We start from the raw sequence: 25,232 nt of genomic DNA, 5'->3' as shown, positions 1-25,232 counted from the left end.
CTTGTCCAACCTGATATTTTTCTGGATAGTGAATACTTAGTAGATTTTCTTACTTTTTAAGTTTTTTATTTATTCAGTATTTCACAGAATCCCAGGTTCTCAGAATTTGAAGGGATAAGGCTAATTAGCTGGTGAGTTTCTATCACAGGTGAAATAGAAAGATTTGATTTGAATTCCGTCAAGAAATACTGACTTAGAATCTAAAAAAAAAAAAAAGGTTAATACCTGGACTTTGTAGAAACAAAAGAAAATAAAAAACAAAGATGAAAAATTAAACATATTCAGGTTATTAAGAAAACTGAAAAAAATCAAATATATTTACAAACAAATTGCCTAATGAGAAATAATTATTTGTATTTTGGCGTATTTCTTTCTGCCTTCTCTGTATTTAATCAAATGAGTACAAACTTATTGCAAACTGTTGGATTATCTTTGCAAGTCAGAGCTGGGAGAATTGCTTGAGGCCAGGAGTGTGATACCACCCTGGGCAACATAGCCAGAACCTGTCTCTACAAACAATTAGTAGATTAAAAAAATATTAGTTAGGTGTGGTGGCGTATACCTTCTGTCCTAGCTACTCAGGAGGCTGAGGCAGTGGGATTGGTTGACCTTGTAAGTTCAGGGCACTGCAGCCTGGGTGATAGAGTGAGACTGTTTCAACAAGAAAAAATAAAAGAAAAAAAAAATGAGTGTGCATGTATCTTTTAAAAAAATTATAAAAATGAGATATACTTTGGTGACCTACTATATATACTGAGCACAGGTCATGGAGTCAGCAGAGTTGCTAATCAGGTCTAGTCAGAGTTACCTTTGCAAATCTCTAAGTCCTGAGCACCTTTGTAAGCTTGAAATCTAATAATTGTCTAATTTTAGTCTGTTTACATTTTTGGATATGGCCTCCCTTTCTGTCCTCCTCCCTGGGAGTACAGGAGGAGGTGGTAGATCAGCGGTGGGGTAATGTTCTCTTGCCATTTATGGGTGAGTTGGAGGAATCAAATGCTGCTAAGATGTGGCTCCAGATTATTGTATTTAATTTACCAGGTTTCATTGCTTCCCCTAAGAACTGTGATTGACACTCTTGGCATATTATCCAGGGGTGATAATACGACATTTAACAGCCTCAAAAATTCTGATGAGAAGACTCCTGTGTGCCACAATTTCTGAGGTGGGGAGCAAGGGAAATGATGGTTGGGCAGGTTGAAAGGGTGTCTCAGAGAAGTTGTTGTCTAACAACAGGCATGTCAGTATTTCAGGGTTGTAAAAACTAGTGACTGAAATAGCAGGTGAAATGTTAGTCTGAGAGAGGCCAGTAACACACCAGATTGATACATAAAACTGCGATAGTGGGGCAGAGCATGGATTCCAGGTTTGAGCACTGACTCTCCCACTCAGCACTGGTGTGACTATTAGCCAGTTATTTATCTTTTCAGTGCCTCAGTTTTCTCACTGGTAAAATGACTGCATTTTTTTCTTTTCTTTTCTTTCTTTTTATTTTTTTTTAGAGACAGAGTCTTACTTTGTCACCCTCGGTAGAGTGCTGTGGTGTCACAGCTCACAGTAACCTCCATCTCTTGGGCTTGGGCGATTCTCTTGCCTCAGCCTCCTGAGTAGCTGGGACTACAGGCACCTGCCGCAACGCTCAGTTATTTTTTATTGTAGTTTGGCTGGAGCCAGGTTCAAATCCACCACCCTCAGTATATGGGGCCAGTGCCCTACTCACTGAGCCACAGGCACCGGCCAAAATGACTGCATTATTGTTAAACACTTCCTATTTTGTGCAGATTGTTGAGACGATTATATGAATTTTTTTTTTTTTTTTAAGACAGAGTTTCACTATGTCAGCCTCAGTAGAGTGCCATAGTATCACAGGTCACAGCAACTCTTTTTGGGCTTTTTGGGCTTAAGTGATTCTCTTACCTCAGCCTCCCAAGTAGCTGGGACTACAGGCACCCTCCACAATGCCCAGCTATTTGTTTGGTTGTAGTTGTCTTTATTGTTTGGCAGGCCAGGGCTGGATTTGAACCCTCCAGCTCCAGTGTATGTGGCTGGAGCCCTAGCTGGCTGAGCTACAGGCGCAGAACCAGGATTATATGAATTTGTGAAGTTTGTAGAATAATACCTTTCGCAAAGTACTCTATGTGTTTATTAAATACATTTCTCCCTTTCTCCTCCCCTCCATCAAGCAGACTCCAAAGTAGACTTTTCACTTCTTCAAATTAGGCTTACCTTTTCTTGATTCAACCAGCAAATCAGCTTATCAGACCAAAAATGTTGTAGCTGTAAACACTGTGAATTTTTCAGTAACTTAGGCTTTATTATTCTGGTTGAGAAAATGTAGGACTTACACAATTTTCCATTAGTTTGTTAAAGGAGTGGTGCATAGCTAAGAAGTCAAACAAAATTTAGGTTAAAAATTGCCACACGTGGAAAGTGAGAACTATGGTTTGGAATTCCATTAAAATTTTGAACCTTTTTTAGGTCAACAAGTTGGAACTTTTGATTATGTAAAATAAATCAACTTTCAAATAGTAGACACAGAAGAAATTTTGTAACTTTGAAAAACCTATGTTGGCTAATAATTTAGTGAACTTGGGAAACTTAATCAATTTTCTAAAATTAAAGGCTTTTCCTCTCCTTGGCAAGGCAGAAATTATAACATTTCTAATAATCTGTGTTGGAAACTTGCTTATATTAAGATTTTTGCTCTTGCTTAATTTGTGCGGAACCCAGTTAGTTCCTGAATTATAAAAATACATGATATTTTAGCCATTTAGACTACTCAGTGTTTGTATGAGTTTCCTATACACTTGCTCTTTACAAGTTACCACAAACTTAGTTGCTTAAAACACTGCAAATTTATTGTCTTACAGTTCAAAGACACCTGCTTTTCCATTCTCAAAGCTGACAGCATCTCTGACTCTGCTTCCCTTTGTTTCTGTCAGCAGATGCCTTATCTCCATATGTACTCTGTCCCTTCCCCTCACTCTTACAAGGGTCCCTGTGTTTGTGTCACTGAGCCTGCTGGGATAATCTCTTTATCTCCAGATCTTTCACTTGGTCACACCTACAAATTCCCTGTTACCCTGTGAAGTGATGTGTTCCCAGGTTCTGGGGATTGGACGGGTGGCCATCCTTAGGGGACATTCATTCAGTTTAGCACAATGTTCACATGAATGTTTCTTAGCACTTCTCGTTTGATTTACTTCTTTAAAAGAAAAGGGAGGAAGGAAGGAAAATACCCTTTGAACAAAAAATGCTCAGTGATTCAGAGGTTCCAGAGTTATTTTATTGATATACTGAATAAATACAATAGACTCTCTTGTTATATTGACCAACTATGAACTGTAACAAACCAGCCAACATATGTAGGTGGTCAACCGTGCAATTCTACTGTACATGCAAATGTTAGTTTCTTTTTCTTCATTACTTTTTTTTTCCATTCCAGATCCTGGGTGTTTGGCTGACCTACAGATACAGGAACCAGAAAGATCCTCGTGCAAATCCTAGTGCATTTCTTTAATGAGAAAAGAAGGAAAATCTTTCATATTCTGATCTTGTTCATGTCCTTTAATTTTAACTTAAGCTGATTCGCCCATTTAAGGAAGGAAACAATGTCTGAAAAATTACATTATTAACAGTGGAATTATATATTTTTATTCTTATGTTTCTCTATGTGTTTTTCTTTTTTCCATTGCTGAAAAAAAAAATGGAAACTTGTGGTGTCCTCTGAAGCCCAGTCGTACCTGGACTCTGCTGTGTTCACAGTATCCGGCCTATCTTAGCATTTTTACCTGCAGAAAACTTTGTGTGGCACTCTGTGTCGGTCACATGGGTGAATCTACACGTACATCTCACTGGAGTAATTGTAGGTAGCACTGTGCTGTATCAATTCCAATAGTTCCTATTGGAAAAAGAGTTGAAGTTTGTTAAAACCAGGAAGTATGAGATCTTATTATGTTAAGTTCAATAACAGAAGTTCAAAAGTCCCAATATTTTTTGTCTGTTTAGGAAAGATGTGTTGTAGTGAACTGCGTTAATGTAAAACTGGTAATTTACTTCTAGTAGTCTTTTATGATTACACTAGGGTATTTTAGAAATAGTTATGTCTTTAGGAATTGTGGCTTCATTTTTGACTTTTACAGGTAAGTGCAAAGGAGAAGTAGGCTCATGAAATTTCCTAATGTATAAAATTTACCTTCAGCTTTCAGAATGGAATAAGTTTGAGTAATTCAGGAAGTAGATCTATATAATAGTGGTATTATTTTGTATTAATTTGATGTCTAAAAGACTCCATTTTTAGGTAAGTTACTATTAATGCATTGGCCCATGTAGCAAAAAGATGTTTGATTATCTTAAAAATTGTTAAATACCTTTTTGATGAAATTTCTCAGTATTGTGACAGCAACTTATCAAACCCAAGCATATTTGAATGTGATCGCTCATAATTTGATATTGAAATAGTATTGTGGTTCTGTATATTATGTTAACATATTAAAAGATAGAAATCTTTCTTTGTGTGCGCATATTTGATTTTAGGTAATAGAATATAGCAGCCCATATAGCCTATGGCTAGGGGGAGTGAGTGTGGTTCAGTCGGTACCGAGGGTGGTGGGTTCAAGCCCGGCCCGGCCAAACTGCAACCAAAAAATAGCCGAGCGTTGTGGCGGGTGCCTGTAGTCCCAGCTGCTCCGGAGGCTGAGGCAGGAGAATCGCTTGAGCCTAGGAGTTGGAGGTTGCTGTGAGCTGTGTGAGGCCACGGCACTCTACCGAGGGCTATAAAGTGAGACTCTGTCTCCACACAAAAAAAAGAAATAGCTCAATGGAACACCTTGGTGGAAAGGGCATGGAGAGGGATTTAGCGCTCCTAACAAGCATGAGAGCTGGCGAGATGAGCGCAGTGGTGAATTGGCAGTCTCTACACCTGTGGTGTTGAGAGGCACGACATCAGCCTTATAGGCTGGAGGAGGAGGCAGTCGGGAGCATGCGGCGCATTCTATCATGCATGCGCTTACTCTGACTCTGTCTCCTCTCCTGCCTGCAGAACGCCAGCACGGTGTCTCTCTGCTGAAGATTACCAAGCTCTGTTAAAGACTAAGATCTATCTTTCTAAGAAGACTGCTTTGCTTTACTCTCTCTAAGACACACTCTCTCTCTCCAGCTAAAGTAGATAACCCTCAGGCACCTAACAGACCTGAACAAGGTAACTTAGCAGTCCGCGTCCAGAACCTAGTTAAGCCTGCCGGAAACCTAGCCAGTCCTGGGCCCTGACAAGTGGTGTCAGGAATGAGATGTGACAATGGAAGATGGGTAAACTAAGTGAGATGCAATTCTTTCTTTCTACCGTAGGTTCTCTTTGACAAACTTAGGGTGGGACATTGCTATTTTAATGTATAATCAAACTGTGGAAACGCATGTTCAGCACTAATGTTTTTTGCAGTCATCCTCAAATCTTTTCTTAACGTGTTTCAGTGGTTGATACTCTCTATAGAGAGAAACGGCTTTTTTTTTTTAAGAGAAGTCATTCATATTTATATGGGCAAAAATATGCAAGTCCTTTCCCAACACTAACAGTTATTCATCTTATCTTGCATTCTGGGTAGCATATGGTATTTTGTTGGTAATTGTCTTGGTAGGTTTTGGAGCAAGAAAGGATCAATGGTTAGTCTACAGAATTTTAGAGCATTTCGTAGTTTTTTCACTTCCATGACCTGCAACATCAGCTTGTCTTACCAGAAAACAAGATTGAATTATTCCCACAATGTCATTTTGAGCTCTGGGGCATTTCTGGCAGTGTTCTCACTTATACCCTAAGTTGAGATTGTAAGTGACACATGAAGGGGTTTTTTGAATTCTATCTTCCTTTAAGGCATTCTGTGTTTTCTCTGTTTTATTACATTTTGAAATTTCTATGAGGTTCTGTCCAAAGGTAATACTTTTCTTGGTGCAAATGATGGCATGTGGAAATGGCTATTGCAGAAAGAATCATCCCATTTGTGTTCTAATTGCAATGGCCTTATTTGGGTCAACCCAGTTTGTGTTGTACATCATCTGGTAATTCTAACACCAAGAACTCTCTCTTCTGTTCAAATATATCTCCACTGATGTCACCCTGCCTCAAGTGTATTACTTAAAAAGCAGAGTGCAAAGAGAACAGCTGTCAGGGTGAGAAGTCTAAACACATTTCTGAGTAGCATGGTGCTGACAAAATGCCTCAAATCATGCTGAAACTGAGTTCATCAGTTAGGATTTTAAATAATTATGGCTAAGAAAAAATTATTTGCATTTGAAGTATTGAATAGAACAAAGATATTTGAAGTTATCTAAGACGATGTTAAGATTTTAATAAAATGAGGTCTTAAAACAGAAAGGGTATGGGATGGATGGAAGCATCTTTTTAGGACTACTAAACTGTAGCATTATAGTGGGTAGTAATGATGAGCAGCTGCTCGAGTAGCATACATTCTGAACCACCACGGCAGCCCTGTCAAGTGAACGCACGCTTTTCCTTCTTCTAAGGTCTGAAGATGATTGATTATGCAGCCCCTTCTGTGCCATAGCCTGTGATCTTTGCAGCTGGTTGCATGCCTACTGGAAAGGCCTCTGAGTAGGTCCATCCTGAACCCCAGATGGCCCTGTTATGAACCTGCAGGCTCATTCCCAGAATTGCAGGAGGTCCACTGTCCGTGTGCATGGAGAGGCTGCCATAAACACGTCCCATCCAAGGAGAGTGAGTCTGAGATCAAGGCCTGTCCTCCAAGCACAAAAAAGGCCGTCAGGAGAACTCCAGACCCTAAGATGTCCTTTCTTCCAATCCTAGCATTTCCTTTTTATTTTTTATTTATTTATTTATTTATTTTTCCTAGCATTTCCTTTAACTGGAACTATACGGCTGTAAGAAAGTCTCTTCTCCGTTTACATATTTCATTTAGAGGAATGTTTCTTAGAACATTTGCCCAGTCAGCCTTGATGTTAAAGGTGAAATTTTAGCTAGAGAATTTAATGTGAATACGAAGGAAAGTAAGTTCAGCTGTAACTTCTAACATCTGAGCTTACTGTGGCTCGAGTTCATCTCAGACATTCTGTTATTCAAGCAACAATGTGTTTGGTATGAAAACCAGTTTTGCATGTTCAGCTCAAGTAATGTGCCATTGAATGGAACCTTTCAGTGAGGGGAAGGAAACCACAACTGGGGCTTGTAGTTCTCAATTTTTCTAAATATTTGTGTGACTCTTAAAGTTTATTCATTCGTCTGAAAGTACCCCAAATACATGAAATGATTTCACTTTCAGGTGGCACTAAAGAAGTTTGAATCACATTTTCATGTAGTATTTCATAGGAAAAAACTACTTTGAGGCATCGTGATTGTACGGTCATGATCATTCACATGTGGATTATTTTATTTGATTAGAGATGCTGATGAAGTTGAAGGCCAGTGAGGGGATTTCTGTAAAGTTTTTGTTCTGTACTTGGTACGGTGGAGGCTAACATAGTTTTTATACCAGGCTCTTTATGCCAACTGAAATGACAATATGTGTTGGTGAAAGTGTTCTAAACAATTTTAAGGGCACAATTAGCCCGTTAGCCCACACCTCTACTCCATAGAAAAGAGAGGGAGAAAAAGAGGAGAGAGAGGGACCAGGATTTGTCACATTGATATTTTTCTTTTTTCTTTTTCTTTTTTTTTTTTTTTCAGACAGTCTCACTTTGTCACCCTGGGTACAGTGCCATGGCATCATAGCTCACAGCAACCTCAAACTCTTGGGACTATAGGTGGTGGCCACAGTGCCCTGCTATTTTTAGAGACAGGGTTTTACTCTTGCTCAGGGTGGTCTCCAACTCCTGAGCTCAAGCAATCCACCCGCCTCAGCCTCTCAGAGTGCTAGGATTACAGGCGTGAGCCACCCCACCGAGCCTGTTGATATTTTTCTTAAATGTCATACCAAAACTTAACAGTTGTAGTCATTGAACTACCTCTTGTGATAATGGCAAAGGGTAAATCAGACTCCCCTATCACATACTGGACTACTTCAGATCATTCTCCTTAGGAAAACTAGCATTTGGAATTCATTTTCAAGAGAGGGCTTGAAGGAGTTGCCTATAACTTAAAATGTATGTTTACGAATGGACTTTGACATCACTTAGATGGCAAAACCACTTTCTTTTGCTTACTTTTAGGATGTTTCTTTTTAAGGTAGTTGAGTTTGTAACCTGAGAAGTGACCTTATCATAAGTTAAGCTGACTTGACTTGGCCTTTGAAGTTAAGCTTATGAACTGAACAAAGTTCTATTCTTGCCTTAGAGCTTTTTTTTGCTACCCCTTGGCTCTTGCTCTTAACAGCGGTGGCTGCAAAACGAGGTCCTCAGTTGCTGCTTAGGATGAAAGTGAAAGGAAAAAAATAATACAAAACAGGCAGGCAGTCACAGATGATCATTCAAAGAAGACTGCAGCTCTAAAACAGGTAAAAATGGTTTAATCAGGCACGTTGACCATCTGTGTAAATGACTTTTATAGATGATTTATATAAGCAACATTTTTTATAGTTAACTCTTTTTTCCTCTCAAGCTGTTGGATCTCAGATAAAACTGAGAAAAAATTTTATTGTGGTAAAATATGTGTGGTATAACATTTATTATTTTAACCATTTTTAAGTATACAATTCAGTAGTATTAAGTATATTCACATTGTTGTGCAACCATTACACTCTTTTTCTTCTTTTTTTGTGACACAGTCTCACTCTGTTGCCTGGGCTGGAGTGCAGTAACATTATCATAACTCACTGCAACCTCAAGCACCTAGGCTCAAGCCATCCTCCTGCCTCAGCCTTCTATGTAGCTGGGATGACAGGTAGCCAGGCAGTTAATTTTCCTGTTTTTTTTTTTTTTTAGAGATGAGGTCTTGCTGTGTTGCTCAGGCTGGTATTAAACTTATGTCCTCAAACAGTCTTCCCACCTTGCCGTTTCAAAGTGCTAGGATTACAGTGTGAGTCTCACTGTGCCTGGCCTACGCCATTCATTTTCACAACATTCTACCATCCCAAACGGGAACTCTGTATCCATTTCATTCATGTTGTAATACGTGCTGAAATGTCCTTCTTTTTCTAAGGCTAAATAATATTTCCTTGTATTTACGTACCACATTTTGTTTATCCATTCATCCACTGATGAACATTTGCGTTGCCTTCATCTTGTAGCTGTTGTGAATTATGCTTCAAGCACAGACATACAAATATCTGTTCTTTTCTTTCAGTTCTTCTGAGCATTCAATATATACTCAGAAGTGGAGTTGCTAGATTGTGTTGTAATTCTAGGTTTAATTTTTTAATGCATTTTCCACAGTGGCTGCACCATTTTATATTCAGCACATGTTACCAACATGTTTATTCAACTGTTTGAAATAACACTCTCGCGTTTTATAGTCCTCTTCTGCTTCTCTGTAGCAGAGAGACAATCAAGTTAAGCACAGATGAAAGTTTGTGAGATGACAGTAGAGGAATTTGATAGAAAAAAGCGTTTCTAACGTATTTTTATGAGCTTAAAACATTTATTTTCTTGTTTCTGGCTTTTAATTCTATTTTTAACCTTGTAGGTATGCATTTCCTGTAGTAGTAATGATAGTATAGGAAGTCATAAATTCTTTTTCACTTAGGCCTTTTTTGTTTCTCTGTTATATTAATTTTAGAGATGACAACATGGTACAGTCTATAATTATGTAACCCATTTGAAGGCTGCTACTTTTTAGTATATATAAATAATGTATTTTAATAATGGCATTAAAATAATAGTATTTTGGAATTTTCAAAGACCTCTGTTTTTCTTGAATGATTTCCTGAGGATAAATTTTTAGAAGTAGAGGAGGTGTGGGCAAAGTCAATATTTTTTATAACTCTTGCTCTCTGTTTCTTTAATGCTTTCCTAAGGGGGGGGGGTGGGCACATTTTGCCTACAACTTTGACATTTCATGTCCTAAATATTGGTTTATATTTTAAAAAATTGTTAATGTGTGTTAAGATAATATTTTCTTCAATATATTTTCAAATGATGTAATCTTATTTCATATCAGCCTAATGAAAATATAAACATTATTTTTTTGCACTATAGAAGAAACTCAAATCCCTTAGAAGTTATTTGTTTGTAGAAGTGCAGCTTCTTATTTTACCCCTAGTAGCTCTCAGAAAACTTTCTAAATGAGATGTTTTACCTTTTATAGCACATGTTGGTTCCCTGCTTGTGAGATGGGAACTTATTCCCTCAAGACTTGTGGTGAACATTTGTATGTCATTAAGTCGAAAATATATGCTGCACAACTACTAATAATAGTCACTGCGAGAGACAAAACCACATTGAAAATATGTTTTTCCTGCCCTGAAAAAATTAATAATTCCAAAGGATTTGTTCAGAAAATAGCTTTCCTAAAGAGTTAATAAAGACAAGTAATAGATGATCAGCACACAAAGCATTACACAGACCACCACAGTCTAAGGGCCAAAGAAGTGGTGTGGTTGGGTAATAGAGGAATTTCATGTAATAATGGATGTGAGATCATGGATGCAGTGAAGAAATGAATACCCAGTTCTAATTTCTGTTAGGCAGAATATTCCCCTCTGAGGCCGCACCCTTTCACTATTTTTTCCAAACATTAGTGACCTCTGATCTCTACCCCACCTGCATGATATCACTGCCCTTGGCACATCTCCCAGTCAGTCATGTGTTGGTGAAGATGGGAATCATTCAAACTGAATGTATCCTAGCTCAGTACTCTAAGGCTTTGAGAGACCAAATCTATTTCAGGGCCAATTCGTAGCATTTCTTTAGGGTATGTTCAGGGAGGTAGAAGTTCTTTTGATAACTTTTTCATAGAATTAGTTTTCCGAAGGAGGGTGCTACCTGCCAGGGGCCTTCTCTGAGACTTAAGTTGGGAAAAATCTGACTAAAATTGAACTACAAAAGTGTGTATGTAAGAGTTTCCAACCTAGGTGGGGAGGGTGATCTCTAAGTAGAAACCTGATTCTCTTGGGATGACTTTCAAGGTGTTTTTTCCTGCTAAAGCATAGGCTGTTTCAGACTTCTATTAACCTTACGCCTACATTGAGTCACCCCGTGAGAACCTGTGTTGTGGTGAGATGATACTTTTTCTTCAGTCTCCATCACTGGATTTAGTATTGTTTTGTCCCTTCCTTGAGCAGTGTAGGTGTGTCCAATAGTCCCTTCTGTTGAACAAACCAATTAGCTTTTCTACCAAGTTGGGAGAAGAAAAATAGCTTTAGTTAGAATACCCCCAAAAGGATTTATTTTTTAGAAAATCATGGCTCACGATGGTAGTATACAATATTGTTTTTATGTATGAATACTTGAAACCAATTAAAAAAATAGCTATTGTAACATTAGACCATAATCTGATCAGTGTGTCAGCTAAGCTTCTGTGTTCTCCAGTCTTCTGAAATCTCTTCAGGTTCCAAGTCTCAAGGTCTAACACAGAGGGAAGAGCTTCCAGATTTTGTTTTTTTTCTTTACAATTCAGTTTTCAGCAACTTGAGAGCTTTCCTCATGTTGTCGAGCACTAATGGGGGATATGAATAGGAGAGTCAAGACATCATCAGGAATTATATGAATAGATATAATAAGCCTCAAACTTGGTACTCTGTTGCTTACTGGGGTACTTTTTAATCTCGCAGTAAATAGTTGGTAATCTCAGTGTAATTTTTTTCCTAAAATTACATGAAATGGCTTTTGTGACAATCCAGTTCTCGAGTGTCTTCATTTCTTCTCATATCTTCCATCTCTAACCTCTACTTCCAAAAGAATCCCTTTATAAGCTTCATCAGCAGGAAACAAGTCTGGCTAATTTAGTACATTTTAAATTTTAAAAGTAAATCTAAAGTAAATTTTAAATCTTGCCTGTAGGAAATAATCTGTTAGTAGGTGTGTGCAGCTCCTGATTATGGGAAGTAGGTAGAATATAAGTTACCGCAAACCAATTTGCACACATGAATTTCTGTAGTCTTTACCAAAACTCTCTCAGAAGTTTGTATGCAGGTAATGAAATAGGCAGAGAGAGGCCGAATAGCTTACTCAAAATCACATAGCTAACCAGGGAAGGAGCTCCTTACTCCAGAGCCCAAACCTTAGAAAACTGTTCCTGCAGCAGCAGTTCAGGAAAGGGAGGTTTGTGCTGTACTAGGATAAGATGTCCACGTGTCAGGCAGGCAGCAGCTGCTTGCTCTTTCTACAGGTATTTATTAAATGCCTGTTCTGCAAAGCTCTATGACCTTACTTGTTTAAGATACCTGCCTGTAAAGAGTTTCATCTTATTAAGGCCCAGGGTTTTATCCAAAATGGCCACTACTACTTAGAATATGCTTCCCTGGGTCCTCCCAGTGTAGACTGGAAACATTGCTCAAGGGCCATGAGGCTCTTGCCTGCTACCCAGACAGCCTCACATTTCTTCCCAACGTGATGTTCTAAGCCCATGCTAGCCAATAAAAATTTCTGAGATGGTTAAAATATTCTGTGTCTAGGCATTGAGCACTTGGAATGTGGTTGGTATGGCTAAAGAACTGAGTTTTCGATTTTAATTCTAGATTAGTAACGTGTGGCCAAGGGATAGCATAATTGTAGGCAGCCACTCCTAGTTGGCCAGAATGGTTCCTAGGATAAAAACCACTTTTCTTCCCAGAGGATTAATCAGATGTCATAGCTAGGTGTAGCCTTGCCTTTAGATACTTCATCTGTCCTAAGGCTCTTTCTCCCCCCACAACCCCCTCACATCAACCACAAGGAAAGTGAGGATCTTTTTTTTTTTTTTGAAATTTTTAACTTTTTTATTTTTTTATGTTTTTTTAAATTTTATTATTTTTTATTAATATTAAATCATAGCTGTGTACATTAATGCGATCATGGGGCACTATACACTGGTTTTATAAACAGTTGGACACATTTTCATCACACTGGTTAACATAGCCTTCCTGGCATTTTCTTAGTTATTGTGTTAAGACATTTATATTTTACATTTACTAAGTTTCACACATACCCTTGTAAGATGCACCACAGGTTTTTTTTAAAGAGACAGAGTCTCACTTTATCACCCTCAGTAGAGTGCCGTGGCATCGCAGCAACCTCCAACTCCTGGGCTTAGGTGATTCTCTTGCCTCAGCCTCCCAAGTAGCTGGGACTACAGGCGCCCGCCACATCTCCCGCCTATTTTTTTGTTGTAATTTGGCCGGGGCCAGGCTTGCACCTGCTACCCTCCATATACGCGGCTGGTGCCCCCAGGAAAATGAATATCTTAACAATTATTTGGTCATCTTTCCTCCTGATCTTTCAATTGAGCCTGAATTTAACTTCAAGCCCGACTAAATTATTTCACTTTTGTTACTTGGGAAAAAAAATTTCACACAGGTTATCACAATTATTGCAGTCAATTCTGTGCTAGAAAAATTGTGTTAGTCTACCTAACAGGGAACCTGAAAAACAGGTATGTGGTCATAGAATCCTCTTTAGAGAACAAAGTACCTTATCTAAATAATTCATCTTCAACCGAGATAATTTAAAAAAAAAAAAAAACAACCTGAGATGGAAAGAGGGTTTGCCTAAGGAAACAAGGCTAGTTGGGGCCAGACCGATTCTCTGGCATCCCCAGACAGAGGTCCTCTCACCTGGCCCTGTGGCCTCTTGTCCTTCACTAGAGCAATAGAGATGATCAGCCCCTGGACAGAATTCAAGTTGGCGGTAACACTTACGTAAAGCTGTATCTGAAGGTTCATAAGCATAGAGACGATTTGTATATCTGCCGGTGATGTCGGCTCTCACTGTCAGGGACGGGTCTGAAAAGATAAAGGGAATGGAATGCTTTGTTTCACATGATCTCTGTGGCCTGATAACGCCAAAGCTGACCTATCTGTGTTCAGTGTCCTGTGAAGGAACAGGGTGTGTGTCCCTGTCCGACTGAGCTCCATCCACTCTGCTCCCCAGCCTCTGCCAGTTAGTAGCTGGGAGGGAGCCCTCAGCAGCTGTGCACTGCTATTTGTGGAAAAGGTTATAAACCCTGATGTCCTATCTATAGCAACCTTCAATCAGAACAATATATATATTTTGAGAGTAGTGTGGTGTTTGTTTCTGGTGAAAATGTTAACGTTCTTTTTTTTTTTTTTGAGACAGAGTCTCACTATGTCACCCTCAGTAGAGTGCCATGGCGTCACAGCTCACAGCAACCTCCAACTCTTGGGCTTAAGTGATTGATCCCTTACCTCAGCCTCCCAAGTAGCTGGGATTACAGGTGCCCGCCATAACGTCTGTCTACTTTTTTGTTGCAGTTGTCATTGTTGTTTAGCAAGCCTGGACCAGGTTCGAACCCACTAGCCTGGGTGTGTATGTCTGGCGCTCAATACACTGAGCTACAGGCACCTCCAATGTTAACATTCTTTACTGAAAAATTGTTTTAAAACTTTTTTAAAACAGGCGGCGCCTGTGGCTCAGTGAGCAGGGCGCCGGCCCCATATACCGAGGGTGGCAGGTTCAAACCCGGCCCCAGCCAAACTGCAACAACAACAAAAAAAAATAGCCGGGCGTTGTGGCGGGCGCCTGTAGTCCCAGCTACTCGGGAGGCTGAGGCAGGAGAATCACCTAGGCCCAGGAGTTGGAGGTTGCTGTGAGCTGTGTGACGCCACGGCACTCTACCGAGGGCGATAAAGTGAAACTCTGTCTCTACAAAAAAAAAAAAAACCTTTTTTAAAACATTGTAGTTGACACGTTTTACCATGAGCAGCATAAACAGAAACCCACATCCAATGCCTGTTTTCAAAAGTGAAAAGGGATTTTTGTTTATTTATAATGAATAAGAGAATGCAAACCTTTAAGAACAAAGGTCAAATAACTATCTGGTACTCTCACTGTTATTGTTAATACCTATATTTTAAAAATAAGGATTTGAGTCTTATGTGTGAATATATTTCTCTAAATTTAAATCCATTTTGTAGTGTTTTCTATTTAACTTGAACTTACCTAATTCATGGGGAAAAAGGTTTTTAAAATTTTAAAATTAAGTTGCACACAATAGGGAAGTTGTGGGATAGAGGGAAGTCTGCAAACCATGCCTCAGGAGAGGCGATTGAAGGAACCCAAGACAAGTGTCCTGAAAGGTCAATGGAAAGGACAGGTGAGAACCATCTGCTTATTTCTAAAGTCTGTTTCTAGTACCGGAATAGAGAATTTGTCATTTCAGAATGCTGGGGCTAGGACCAACGGATGTTAAGTCACAAGAATCAGAGGTTTATTTTTTCACCAAAATTGAGACTGACTATGCTTCTGCTTGGGGCAGAGGAAACAAAAACAATGTTTGTATCACAAATCTTTGTAACAAATTAACACAAGAAAGGCTTTGTGACTACCCAGCCTGTGGCTCACAGTCCTGGCTGTACATTGCAGTCACCTGCAGAGCTGCAAAAACCATCCTGCCTGAGTCCCATGCCCAGATATTCTGACTTGATTGATACAAGGGGTGGCCTGGGTGGCTTGGTTGTTAACATCCTTCAGGTGATTCTCCTGGGCAGCCACAGGGGACAGTGGCTGAGGGGTAAGAGCAAGTTGCCTGATGTTGTTTCTTCCAAATGAAGAAATTGAACATTTGTTAAAATGCCCTGTGACAGAGAAACTGTAAAAAGAATTCCTGCACAAGGTATGACTGGATGACCTTAGAACATCCTTTCGATGTTAGGGTTCCAAATGTTATAAATTCTAACAGAACCAAATCCATGAAATGAGTGCTCTAAGGTCCGCCTTCTCTTTTTCTTTACCCTGTTTTATACCTTTAATGTAAATTTTAATGAATTACAGAGATGAGCCACTCTATTAGAGTGAGCTCTTCTATGTGATGGATTTAATTATGGATTATCCTTAAATCAGTAGGACTTTGAACAAAGTCAGACTCAATACATTCATTTGGTAATTCAACAGATATTTATGGAGAACCTGCCAGAGGTTTGTGCCGGGAATATGATGGTGAGAAGAAATAGGTACAGTCCCTGCCCCATGGGGCTTAGAGTTCTATGGGGAACATTTATTACACAATCCACTTAAACACAAAATTATAATTGAGGACAGGGTGCTCAATAAATGAGCCACAGGAGCATGTAGTGGGAAGCTGGTCAATGAATGGCAGTGATGATCAAGAAGTTAAGGAGGTGAACTTGGGGGACAGAGGGAAGCAGGAAAATTGCTTCCTAGAAGAAGGGAAAAGCATTTGCAAAGTAGTGGCACCAGGAAGAGGAATGACTCCTTTGATTTTTTTTCCCCCACTCCCTATTCCTAACTTTCCTAAAAATAATGAACAAAAATGTCAGAAAGAAAAATTCAGTACGCCAATTGAAAATTTGCCTGATTAAAAAATATTTGCAGGCTTGACATATTCAGGAAAATTATTGATATATTTAAACAGTGAACAGGGTGTTCGTTCTCAGATGTATCGTGGCAGAAGATGAAAAGTTTAAAGGAGCAAATGAGAGGAGAAAGTCTTCTGGGAAATAGGGAGAAACTCACATTTTCTAATGAAAAATACATTGCAGGATTTGAAGGAATGTTCCCCTTGCTGGAGCACAGTGATGACACTGGCCTTGGTGAAGTGGGAGGACAGGGGAAGGGGTGTGGCAGCCCCCGTGTCATTGTCAGAGTGCGTGTCATCTCACGTTTCCACTTACCAACAAACATTATCCTGGGGACATACTGGCCATCGGGAGACAGATGCTTGTCAGTTGTTTCATACTAAGATTAAAAAAAAAAAAAGAGCTCTTCAGCTATTTTCAAACTTAACACAAGAATGTGTCCACTATTGGGTCAGGCACCTTAATATATCACAAGGCACACCTCTTCCACAAAGAGTTTCATAATATAGATGGGGAGTCAAGTTATATGCATGAAATAGTAAGTAAGACCAGCATGTGCTGTGGAGCATGAGGAAAGATGCAGAATGGATGTGGTAAAGAGCAAAGGAGTTCATAAAGGAAGAGTTGGGAAGCAGTTATCATGTTTGTGGAAGAGATCTTGGATGAGGTAGGAGAATATCAATGAATGAAAAGTGTAGAAGACATTTCTGGAGAAATTACAAAGACAAGCAGGATTCTCTTGAGTGTTCATAATTCATTTAGCGATTTTTATTAGAATTTGTTTAGCAAGGCACAGCGCTTATCTCATGAATGCAGAGTCCACTAAGAGAGGCAGGAAAGTGAATATTGAGGATCCAGTGGGTGAAATGGGATGGAGGATGTGCAGGGGTAGTAGGTGCCCAGGGTGCAGGTTCCACTAAGACTGTCTAAAGTGGATGAGAGGGAATCCAAACAAATCAGCAGGAGCCAGTCGTGTGGAACAGAAAGCCACCCTGTGCAGGGGAAGAGCATGTGTAAAGGTGTGGAGAGCAAAGGCACAGCATTTTCTCATATGACCAGGGGCTGGGAAGGACTAAAGTACCAGAAATGCAGGGGGCAGTGTTGATGGAGGCTGCTGGAGCTGCTTCAGGAGCCAGTGCAGGGACAACTGTGCACAGTTGCTGTTGCTTGTGCAGAAATAGTTAAGAACCACTGAAGGGGTGTCAGAGAGGCACCAGAACCCCAGTTTGGTCTTTAAAGCAATTACCCTGACAGCCATGTGAGATTAGACAGAGTTTATCTTGTAGGCAGGAAGCCATTGAGTCACACCACAGCAAGATAGGAAAGTGGAAAAGTCTTACATTGAAAGAATGGTCCTGAGTGTATAGCGAAGTCACTAATAACAGGAGTACTTAGAATTTAAAAGTGCAAAGCTTCTTGAATAGCACCACTTTAAATCCAATAGGGATAGAGCAAGAAGAGCTATTTGAAAAATGCGAACCAAGATCATTAATTCAGGGTGCAGCATATTGGGTCCAAGCTAGTTATGAGATGTCTGGAATATGGTTGGATAGATGAGTTGGAAGTTGTTTTATGTTTGGGTCAGATGTGGGAACTATCTGTGTGTAGGAATCTATTAGAGGCAGGTGTAGATGAAGTTGTCCATTGAGAACATGAACTGGGAAAAGAAAAGTGGGTCCAGCAGAGATTCATCAAGTCACTAACGAGGGTAGAAAGAGGATGAGGAAACCGTGGCAGGGAGGCGAGAGGACTGGTGGTGTGGATTGATCTTTACAGAAGCTGAGCTGTGCATGGGCCGGGGTGGCCGTCATGGCCACATACGATTAGTCAGTGTCATTTTTTATTTGTTTGCATTCAGAAGGAAAACGGAGCCCATTTGTGTACAGTAGAAAGCTCTTGCAAAGACAGAAAAGCTGTGTATGAGGAGGGGTGGTGAAGGTGAAGTAAGGTGAGAATGCGTGAAACTAAAGCACAGGAGGCCACGACTGCATTGGGAAGGCAGAGAGGGATTAAAAATGGATGCAGAGAAGCCAGGCTTATAGGACGATGCGCACAGGGAGTAATTTCCAAAATACAGAAACTTTCCACTTAATATAGCAACAGAGAAAATACTACAGGAGAGTATTTTTCAGACAAACCAAGATTATTAACTACTCCATAAAAACAGACATGTTAGATGGATTATGGATAAAATGAAATTTCTTTTCTTCTCTGCAATTCATGAGATAGGATATTTGGAAGAGATCCCAGTTAACGTGGTGTGACTAAGATGTACAGGATAAATAAACCACCCATTGCAGTTAAAGAGCCATGGGGGGTGTTAGTGATGATGAAAAGTAAACTTACCACTAGATTGAGGAGGACGAACTGCTCTGCCAATTTCTGGATATCTTTATTCTCAGCAAACACTTTCTTTAAAGCTATAATATAAAGACAATCATCAAGCATTCATATTAGCATTGGTTAAAATCATTGTTCTCTGTTCTATTTTATGCCGAATTGCATTTTAAATACAATATTCTACTCTGCGCTTTGAGCAAGCGATGAGTGAAGTTAGTATGTATGGTATTGACCACCTCTGCTTTTTGCATTCACTCATTCATGCATCTATCCACTTCTTTCCAGATTATATTTATTGAATGGCTACTAGAGGAAAGCACTGTGTTATGCACTAGGGATAACACAGTGGAAAAAAAAGAACGTGTTTTGCTCATAAAGCACAAATGCTCATGTGGGAGACAGATCATAAATAAGTAAGCAAATAAACAATTTCCAGTGTAGATATGTACTTTGAAGAAAGCTAAAGCAAGGAAGGTGATTAAGAACTATGGGCTAGTCAAGGGAGATGTCTCTGAGAAGGTCCCTTGATGTGAAGGAGTGATACATTTCGAAGGGACGGCAGGGGCAATAGGTTAGAGGTAGGAATGAGCTGAATATAGAGCGTGTCTGAGGGTTAGAATGAAGGCCAGGCAGAGAGAACAGAGAAGGCAAGAGAGGGACAGGAAAGGAAAGGAAACTGTAGGCCAGATCACGACCAGCCTTGTGACTCATGGTCAGGAATTTGGTTTTAATTTGACCACTTGAACACATGAACAATAGGGTCTGACTTATGTTTAAGCCTCACTCCAGCTTCTGTGTCGAGAACCGGCTATAGGGTGACCAGTTACTGTAGTTGAGACAAGACCTGATTATGGAAGCAATAGGAAATGGATGGATTTGCGGAAGGCCAGCTACATAATATAGGGTGGCCATAAAGTTCGTGTGGACGGTCACTCTGTATATTAAGTCCAGTGCAAAATGAAAATGTGCAGCCCCGATTGAAGAATTACGTGCCCATAAAGCTGGTCCTGGTTTTAGGACATGTTTTGAAAGTAAAGCTAGTGGGCGGCACCTGTGGCTCAGTGAGTAGGGCCCCGGCCCCATACACTGAGGGTGGTGGGTTCAAACCCGGTCCCTGCCAAACTGCAACAAAAAATAGCCAGGTGTTGCAGTGGGCACCTATAATCCCAGCTACTCGGGAGGCTGAGGCAGGAGGATCACCTAAGCCCAGGAGCTGGAGGTTGCTGTGAGCTGTGATGCCACAACACTCTACTGAGGGTAACAAAATGAGACTCTGTCTCAAAAAAAAAAAAAAAAGTAAAGCTTGTATTTGCTGATGTATTGGATGTGGGATATAAGAGAAATAAAGACATTGATGATAAATCCTAGAGCTTGTTTTTCAAAATATGCACCACTGGTTAACACAAAACATGAAAATATTTGAAGTTACTATAAAACGTTTTTATTACATGAAATACTCTTTCACCTGTTCTAGGTTCTAAGGATACAAAGATAAGTGAATTGAACTCTGGCCCTAAGGCCAAAAACCTATACAAAATTACACTTAGAAGAATAAATTACCTTGACTGTGTGGGCATTCATCCAAGTGGTGAATGATCATCAAGGGTTTGTTGCTTTAAGAGACAGAGATTGGATAAATTTTAATAAGATTTCATTTACATACAGATGCCACTAGATGGTGCTCATGAGAGCTTTGAGAGAGCTCTGCGTAACCCTCATCTTTACCTTGTCTTGGATTTGTATAAAGCTTCTTCATATGTCTGAGTCCAGATGAGTTGATCACCCCAGCCTAAAACAAAAGGAACCAGTATATTTAAAACTTTCATAATTTCAGATCCAAAGCAACCATAAAGATAAATATATTCTGTGTGCTAAAGAAGAAGAAAAACCTCTGGAGAAAGTAGAAATTACAAAAGATAAATCTAGGAGGAACACATACCAAAAAATGTTAAACACACAGGTTTCAGTGCTAAGAGTTAGAAAAGTCCTTTCCAATTAAGTAGCAGTTGTAAGCCAATGAGAAGCTGACTCCTACCTCTGGACAGGGTCTGGGGCAGTTTGGGTTGAGGATCCTTTGAGTCCTTTTTAGCTCCAGGTTTGACTGTGGTATCTTTGGCCAGAGTGTAGGAGAGGGCCACAAGGAGCAGGAGGGCTGACACTGAAATTCTCTCCATGGCAAATCTGATACAGAAAACAAACACAAAGTCAATCAAACGAAAAGGAATTAGCCATCTTCAAGATCTGCTGATTGCAGTGCCGCGATAGTGGAAAACAACAGGACCTAAGGCTGTTGAGATTGGACACAGGAGATTGGAGTAAACAGCCATTTTCCTAAGAACACACATGCTCTTCGACTCATAATTAGGTTATATGCCAATAAATCCATCATAAGTTGAAAATATCTAAGTTAAAATGCATTTACGATAGTCCCTCCATTCCTGAGGTTTCACTTTCTATGGTTTCAACTGCTCATGGTTGAGTACGGTCTGAGATAGGTGAGCACAGCACAGCAAGATACTTTTGAGAGAGAAGCCACATTCACATTATTATACTATGTTGTTATAATTGTTCTATTTTGTTATCATAAATCTCTTATTGTGCCTAATTTATAAATTAAACTTCATCATTGGTATGCATATATAGAAAAAAACAGTACACTATTTAAATTGCACACAAACTTTATGGCTTCCCTGTGTATATTTTAGTGCTATCTGCACTTTCAGGCATCCATGAGGGGACTTAGAATGTCTCCCCCATGGATGAGGGGGACCACTGTGATACACCTGCTGACCATCATAGCTTAGCCTTGCCTACCTTAACCATGCTCAGAACACTTATATTAGCTTACAGTTATGCAAAAGAATCCAACACAAAGCCTATTTTATAATAAAGTGTTGAGTATCTCATTTAATTTAGTGAATACTATACTGAAAATGAAAAACAGAATAGTTGTATGAGTAAATAGAAGTGTCATTTCTACTTAGGTCATACTGTTTTCACACTATCATAATAAAGTAAAAAAATTAAGTTGAAACATCATAAGTTGGGACTTTCTGTACATAGTGTAGATATCTAACTATCCACGTAGATATAAAAATGTAGATGTCTAAAGATATGGAATTATGTATGTAGATATAAATATAGCTATATTTTAAGAAAACAGCTACATTTAAATTTTATATTTAAAAAATATTGTTGGGGGCGGCGCCTGTGGCTCAGTCAGTAAGGCGCCGGCCCTGTATACCGAGGGTGGTGGGTTCAAGCCCGGCCCTGGCCAAACTGCAACCAAAAAAATAGCCGGGCGTTGTGGTGGGCGCCTGTAGTCCCAGCTACTCGGGAGGCTGAGGCAAGAGAATCGCCTAAGCCCAGAAGTTGGAGGTTGCTGTGAGCTGTGTGAGGCCAGGGCACTCTACAGAGGGCCATAAAGTGAGACTCTGTCTCTACAAAAAAAAAAAAAAAAAAAAATATATATATATATATATATATATATATATATATATTGTTGGATGTGGTGGCCCATGCCTATGGGTCCAGCTACTTGGGAGGGTAAGGCCAGAAGGATCACCTGAGTCCAGGAGTTCTGTGCTGTAGTGCACTATGCCTATGGGGTGTCTACACTAAGTTCTGCATTAATACGGTGACTTACAGGAGTATGGGGTCATGAGGTTGCCTAAGGAGGGGTAAACGGGCCCATGTCGGAAATGGAGCAGGTCAAAAAACACAGTACTGGAAAACACTTCGGGAGTCATGTCCTCTTTTCCACCTCCCAATGCCTTGCTATAGAGATAAAAATATGAAGTTAAGAGAGACAAATAGAGGCGGGGTCAAAAGGTTTCTGGATTTTGCTACATTGCAGTGCTGGGTCCCATCTTCCCAGAAACAATTAGAACAAACACTTCTATAACTTCAGCTGAAGTAGAAACATTGCCACTGAAGACTGAAATAGGAGTAAAGTGATTATTTCATTTAGAACCTGCCATGTTTGTCACTTAACTGAAGACTGGTACCCACGCAACTCTTTCTCTCATGTAACATTTATTCAAACTCCATATTAGCTCTGAATAAACTCCATTTTAGCTCCAAGACACATTAAGCTTCTTCCAGTGAAATGATTTTTTGAATCTCTGTGTGGGCCTATATAGGGAGGGGGTGGTGGGCATCCACTTTAGTGCACTAGAATATTCAGGTGGGATTCATAACACAGAGAAATAAACACCATCAATGTCTCTTTATCAAATTCTTGGATCCCATTTGGTACATGACAGTTGATTCCTAGGAAAAGCTAAGAGGGCTAAAAGCTAAAAGCCAATGCCTATGAACAGGAAAGTGAAGGGCTAGATGAGTTCCATGAGGGGGGAGGAGAGGGAGGGAAAGAGTGGAAGAGAGTAGCACTAGCAAGTCACGAAGGTGATCCAGGGGCCATAACATGAAAAGCTAGAGATTTGAGATTCTGGTAAAGCCAAACACTAAAATTTCATAAAATGTGAAACTACAGCATCTAACTCTAATATCGGTATAGGTTTTCAATTAAGTTATACTCGGCAAAGGATGTGGGATGGACTGTGTTTGCTTAGTGTTTTTAAGAGGGAAGTTTTTTACAATCTGATAGCTTGAGTGGGAGCCTTTGCTAAGCATTAGTTGATTTTTAAAAAGGTGTTGCTAAGTTACCAAATACAAATGATGTCTTGCGTTAAACCCACCAATTATTATCAAAGTCATAGTACATAGCCACAAAATATCTTACTCAGAAAAGACATAAGCAGAAAGCAAGGAAATACTTTCTTCATTTTCTGCACCCATAAAGATGCGGAAATGCCAATGTCAATTTTTGTTTTCTAGAGTTCTGTAAAAACAACTCAAGTGTACTGTGAGTCCATAATATCCAGCCCTCTTATGTAAACACTTCTTTTTAATGTTAAAACAACCTAGAACTTTTATGTGGGAAAAATTATACTTTTGGAATATTGGCTGGTTCAGAAATTTATCATGACAAGTGACTAATTTATCAATAAGCCTCTCATTTGGTATTCTATTTATAACAGCATTTATGTGTAATTTGCAAAGATCGTAGTAAATCAATGGCAAAGCATTTCATTTAGTCCACTGACAATTCTTGTTGTACAGTAGCCATCAGGACCCTTTGCTATAGCTCCACAGATTACAGGTTGGAACTATTGATACATTATTGCTTATGTCTTATGGCATGATGACTCAAAGAAGCCTAATATAACTCCTGCTATCCAAACATCCTGCACTGGGGTGACTTTCTGAGATTCACTCTACTGAGTTTTCAAAACAGGAATGACTGCTCTGCAAACTTCCCGCATAAACCACCTCAAAATACAACGCTAACCATGCAAGTATTGATATTATGGAGGCACACACAAACACATATACATGCACACACTGAAACCAGCAGTTTTTAGTGGCCACTATATCCCTGTCTTCTTGTCCTTAGCAAGGGATGAACTTGCAGGACGTTTCAGTGTCCACGTTTGTGAACGCCTCACAAGCAAATCTTTCATTTGACAGTCTGTCCCATCAGTTTAAAGATTGAAACAACAAGAGTATCTTTATACCAGACAGAGAATGAAAATTGTTTCTTGATTTGCAATGAGACATTCCGAGTGGTCAGTCTGAGCTGAGGTGTAACAGTTGAGGAGCCTACAAGCCTTTGCTTTAACCCCGGGGGAGAGAAGCAGAGCGTTAGATGGTGACTGAAATCCCTGGGCCCCATCCCAGGCTTGAAAACTAGAGTTCACCTACTCTTAACCCTCTTGTTTCCTACAGGAAAAAGCGTTACTTTGAACCAGTCCAGGAACATAACACTCTGTCAACTCTAGCCAGACAAAGGCCCCTATAAGCCTTTGGTGGAAATTCCATCATTCCCTTTCCAAATCCCACTTCCTTGCCCTTAGAAACTTGCATTTGTCTATTGATTGCCTGCAACTTTACACAGCGATTAGAGTCTAAAACTCATTCTAGCCAGTACGCTTCTGCAGCTACTGTCAGGAGCCTTACCTGTATTTCCCCACCCACCTGCCTGTGTGAGGCAGCCAGCCAGGTCAGTCCAAGCTTCTTAGTGTGCAGGTGCAGCTCCAGCCTCTATTTATGCACCGAGACGCACCTCAATCCCACCCACTGATCCTGTATTTACATGTTGCTAACTCGGAAAGGAACCTTCCTTTTCCCAAGCGATTGTCTTCCCTGGGTTAAAGGGTTCCTTATTTTTTAAAAACAAACGTGGCAAAGCTGTATGCTTTTCAGTAGTCAGGTTTTTTAACTGTTTGTGAAAATATATTGTTAAGTGGTTTGGAAACCATGGGCAGAGTGCCAAATCCAGGTAAGCTTTAAATGAAGACTTTTGATTTGCCTGAAGGCTGATTTGTCTTTTTGTGATTGGTTGGAGTTTGTGGGTTGTAGATTTTTTTTTCTCCCCCTTGGGCAGACTGCCTTTATTTAGTTGAAAACACACAAGAGATGATTCACAATTCTAACCCTTAGAGTCATATAACCTGC

At 39.8% G+C, this 25,232-nt stretch overlaps 2 protein-coding genes across 2 annotated transcripts in view; one reads left to right on the top strand and one right to left on the bottom strand.

Moving 5' to 3' along the window:
- Nucleotides 1-4,510, top strand: part of TSPAN13 (tetraspanin 13) — a 39,682-nt gene extending 35,172 nt beyond the window's left edge. The window contains exon 6 of the mRNA XM_053608937.1: nucleotides 3,446-4,510. Within this exon, the coding sequence (XP_053464912.1) occupies nucleotides 3,446-3,520 (75 nt within the window). The 3' untranslated portion in view covers nucleotides 3,521-4,510. The remainder of the gene's footprint in view (nucleotides 1-3,445) is intronic.
- Nucleotides 4,511-11,259: 6,749 nt separating this feature from the next.
- On the bottom strand, nucleotides 11,260-24,905 carry AGR2 (anterior gradient 2, protein disulphide isomerase family member). Its single transcript, XM_053608936.1, has 8 exons — nucleotides 24,735-24,905; nucleotides 20,749-20,894; nucleotides 20,439-20,502; nucleotides 20,274-20,326; nucleotides 18,720-18,793; nucleotides 16,689-16,752; nucleotides 13,737-13,820; nucleotides 11,260-11,557 (listed from the first exon to the last, which is right to left on the bottom strand). The coding sequence occupies exons 2-8, from the start codon at nucleotides 20,885-20,887 to the stop codon at nucleotides 11,508-11,510; spliced, it is 528 nt and encodes a 175-aa protein (XP_053464911.1). The 5' UTR covers nucleotides 20,888-20,894; nucleotides 24,735-24,905; the 3' UTR covers nucleotides 11,260-11,507.
- Between the last annotated feature and the right edge of the window lie 327 nt (nucleotides 24,906-25,232).

This window comes from Nycticebus coucang, chromosome 11, assembly GCF_027406575.1.
Source record: "Nycticebus coucang isolate mNycCou1 chromosome 11, mNycCou1.pri, whole genome shotgun sequence".
In the NCBI taxonomy this organism is placed as follows: Eukaryota; Metazoa; Chordata; class Mammalia; order Primates; family Lorisidae; genus Nycticebus; species Nycticebus coucang.
The sequence above is the reverse complement of the archived record's forward strand: the minus strand, read 5'-3'. Positions and strand labels throughout refer to the sequence as shown.